This window comes from Rosa rugosa, chromosome 2, assembly GCF_958449725.1.
Source record: "Rosa rugosa chromosome 2, drRosRugo1.1, whole genome shotgun sequence".
Taxonomy (NCBI): Eukaryota; Viridiplantae; Streptophyta; class Magnoliopsida; order Rosales; family Rosaceae; genus Rosa; species Rosa rugosa.
In genome coordinates this window covers 15,533,928-15,537,746 of record NC_084821.1, presented here as the reverse complement: position 1 = coordinate 15,537,746, position 3,819 = coordinate 15,533,928, and the positions used below count along the sequence as shown (strand labels likewise).

General features: G+C 38.5%; 1 protein-coding gene across 1 annotated transcript; it reads right to left on the bottom strand.

Annotated features, from left to right (window-relative positions):
* Positions 1-1,174: 1,174 nt before the first annotated feature.
* On the bottom strand, positions 1,175-3,503 carry LOC133732659 (carbonic anhydrase 2-like). The gene is made up of 9 exons (XM_062160242.1): positions 3,230-3,503; positions 3,056-3,133; positions 2,638-2,814; positions 2,468-2,516; positions 2,239-2,355; positions 2,035-2,088; positions 1,844-1,929; positions 1,627-1,732; positions 1,175-1,523 (listed from the first exon to the last, which is right to left on the bottom strand). The coding sequence occupies exons 2-9, from the start codon at positions 3,115-3,117 to the stop codon at positions 1,353-1,355; spliced, it is 822 nt and encodes a 273-aa protein (XP_062016226.1). The 5' UTR covers positions 3,118-3,133; positions 3,230-3,503; the 3' UTR covers positions 1,175-1,352.
* Positions 3,504-3,819: the final 316 nt, after the last annotated feature.

Here is a 3,819-nt window from a genome sequence, read left to right as displayed (position 1 = left end):
AACTCAAACGTATGGGTGACAAGCGAGAGATCTATCGGGTGAAGATATTGGCAAATCACGGTGAAGACGAAGGTGAAGTGGACTCGGTTGTCAAAGCGTTGTGAGATGATATGTGTGTGAACAGCGAATCGCATCGATCCAATCCGGACTGGCCGAAATAGATCAATGGATGATAATTCTACGTTACGAACTACTCCTAAGTGCGCAAAGTAAAGTGCATATAAAGTAAATAAACAAGAAAGTAAAGCGCTTGAATGTAAAGTACTGAATTGAAATAGAAAAACTAGAAATGAAAACAAATTGTGAAAGTTGAATCGAATGTAAAGTACCTATGAGATAGCAAGAGAAAAGTTTGAGAGTAAAAGTTGTATATTGATTTGTTTGTGTGGTGCAGGACCCTTTACAATGAGTTACAAGGTGCTATATATACAAGTCAAAAACCCTAACTAACTTGTCCTCCAAGACGTGGAACTTAAGTAGGATTCTCCTTCCTTTTAGGATTGATTCGTCTCATAAAATCCTGACTTGGCTGATATCTGAAATCTTCACAATCGAAATCATTAATCGACTCGAACTCCTTCCTTGTGAGAATTCCTTCCTTGAATGACCTCTCGGCCGAAATTATTGTTTGGGCTTGGCCGAGCACTCCTAGTCCTTCTCTTGACCTGTTTGCGCATTCACCCATTTTTCACTTGGTTTGTCTAAAGGCATGGTTGTATGGCCCATTTTATTAATTTTAGGTCGTCCGACCCAAAGTCTCAAATCTCAGTCAGGTGGCTGAATGACCCATTCTTCTTAGTCGTATGATTCAAAGCTATTACCTCGGTCAAGTGACACCTTCAACTCAGACACATGACCCGATGTTGTTTCGGCCGACTCTTCAAATTGCCTTACGTAGAAGTTTCTAAATTCAGGTCCAAACAGGATGTACGTATCAAAGTACATGTACCAAGTTATGCTATACATAACCACTGCAAGTGGCCTAGTGGTTCTTGCCTTGTTGGGTGTGCTCCCCAACCTAGGTTCGAACCCCGAAGCTGTCAAAGTGGCTAGGCACTGTGCTGCAATGCACAGTTGGAGCATTTCACATGCGCCGAAGGGGTTTATCTTGGGCCTAGGAAGCCTTTGGGCTCCCCTTGACAAAGTAAAAAAAAAGTTATGCTATACATCTTTTACTTTCTAAAAAGACAAGGCACATTTAAAAGTTCAAAGAATAGAACGCAAAACAACAGTAATTAAATTATACATGGGCATTGTGAGAAAAATCAAAATACAATAGTCATTGCAGTCCACAAGGAACTCCTCTAGTTTATTTGTCATCACTTATTCACAGATTTCCAAGAGCATGCAAATCAAGATTGTACGATGATGGGGTTTGAAATGTGGGATTTGAGCTCCCATAGCTCGAAAATTCCATTGACAAAGTCATAGTATCCACCCCGAAGTGCTAGTTTTTTATCCAAGTGTGCCTTTTGAACAAAGGGGTAGGTAAGTAGGTTTGCCAGTGACAAGTTTACTGATTCCTGCATAAAATTATGACAGAAAAATCATGCTGAGAGTCATGCAAAGTTATATATATGAAGCTAATTTTAGCCAAAAATGAAAGTGAGAGCATAATTAGCTTACCCTTGCACATCTTTCACATTGTTCATGGAAATCTGCACTCCCAGCTTCTGCAATAACCTCAGCCTTGGCTGGTAAACTCATTTTCACCCATTCATCTATGCAGTCGCTGAAAATGTCAATCATGGAGATGCAAAGTATCAGAAGGATTAGAATGATTTCTGTTCCAGCTTATATATTATGCAATGCAACAAATTTTGTATATGAAAAGAAGCCTTACAAGGGCTCAGAGCCATCCTCCGGATAAGACATTAGCCTCTTTATTCCACCACAATTACTGTGTCCCATTACCAAAATATTTGCCACCTATAAGATTTTCTCCTTGTTAGTTAGCATTCCAAAGTGAACATGTATGCTTTGACATATAGGATTAAAGAAGTTCAACATAAAAATTAATTGCAAAATGTTCACCCCGAGTTCTTTGACAGCATATTCTATGGTTGCTCCAACTCCTGCATGTTTTAGCTGTGAAGCGGATAATAAATATTAGCTACGTACCGACGTACGTACGCATAGTAAAATGAATATATAAGTTACGATTACTTGGAGATAACTAATAAGGAACTGGGCTATAGCAGTTTGATTAATTAGATCTAGGTAAATTAATTAACAAACCTGATCAAAAGCAGGAACCATGTTAGCAATGTTGCGAACGATGAAGGCCTCCCCAGGTTGGAAGTGAAGAACATGTGAAGGACACACTCGAGAATCCGAGCATGCAAATACCATAAACTGCATATGAGATCAATTACCAACAAATTAAAACACATGTATCTTAATCAAATCATGATAATTAGAAATAAAGGATATCAATTATGGCCTAAAGATGGAAAAGTATACGTGCCTCGGGGCTTTGTCCTTGGGCAAGCTCATCAAACAAAGCTGGATTTGTGCTGCAAGAAGGAAATTGAAAGATATCAGTTTCTTGCATTGTGCTTTTAAAAGCAGTAATTTATGAGTTCAAAAACATACTTTCATCAACAAGACAACAACAGAGTAATGTATATTTCTTACTCGAAGTAGCTGGTCTTGAAGTGCATGAAGCCATCTATAATTCTTTTAACTGGGTCGAGAGGGCTGTCGATTGGGCTGGTCGGTGCATTTGGTTCAGCTCCTTTCAGGTCATTGCACTCAACCGTGAGGTTCTGAAGTTTGGGAGCAGCTACATCTTCCAGGTCTTCCTTCTGATAACTACAAGCCCGCCAAGTTAATTAGCATTTCATCATCATCGCCATGCGTTTATATATTTTAAGCAGCATATAGTATTGTTAGAAATGTAACATTTCATTAAGCAAGTTCGACAGTGGAATAACAACAACTATAATGTAGACTATAGTCGATCCTTTGGGTGTGAGGGTAGGTGCTAATTAATTTATGCATCAATTGTTGCATAATCCTCATAAGATAAGAAGATAGAATAGACTGGACTAACCTCACAAGCTTTTTCAAGATGAGATCTTGAATATTGGTCAAATCAGATAACTGGCTAGTCATTTTTTCAAGTTACTTCCTGCAAATTAAGTAAAATGAATAATCATGACTTATTTCTGTACAAGGAAATATATTTTCAAGAGTGCTATTAACTAGAGCAAATTGAAGTATGAACCATGCTAATGCGATCGCTCTCTCAACCAAAAGGAAAGGATAGTTATGTAGATTGCTTGAAAGTTGAAACAAATCAGTAACTAGCACATACATACGTACATCAACCAACCATACGTACGTTTTCAAGAGTCTTGATCTCTAGGAATTTAAGGACTATTTGTTTCTGCTAATCACTATAACAAAAACACACAGAAGCTCTAAATTGGGACATCTTTGCAGTGAGGGCTGAAGCTTCTATATATAGGCCAATTGCCCTCTTTCAGCTTCGAGTATTTGAGTCGTTTTTACCAATGCCACTAGTTTTTCAATATTATACCAAAATAAAAGGGACCTGCGAAGGCAGGCTGCTACCACTTCAACTATTGAAGTCGTCGTAAACAGTAAATATGGTCGGAAACCACCGCGTATGCCACCGTTAAATATTTCTTGATCGACTACAATCAGACTCCAAGGACGCGGAATAAGTACTACACCGATCGATCCATAAAACCTTAGTTTATGCAAAAGTTCGACAGACCCAAGGACGCGGTAATTAAAAGTTAGATATTTGTTATGTATGTGCCCACAAGAAAAATGCCTGCTATCCTGATT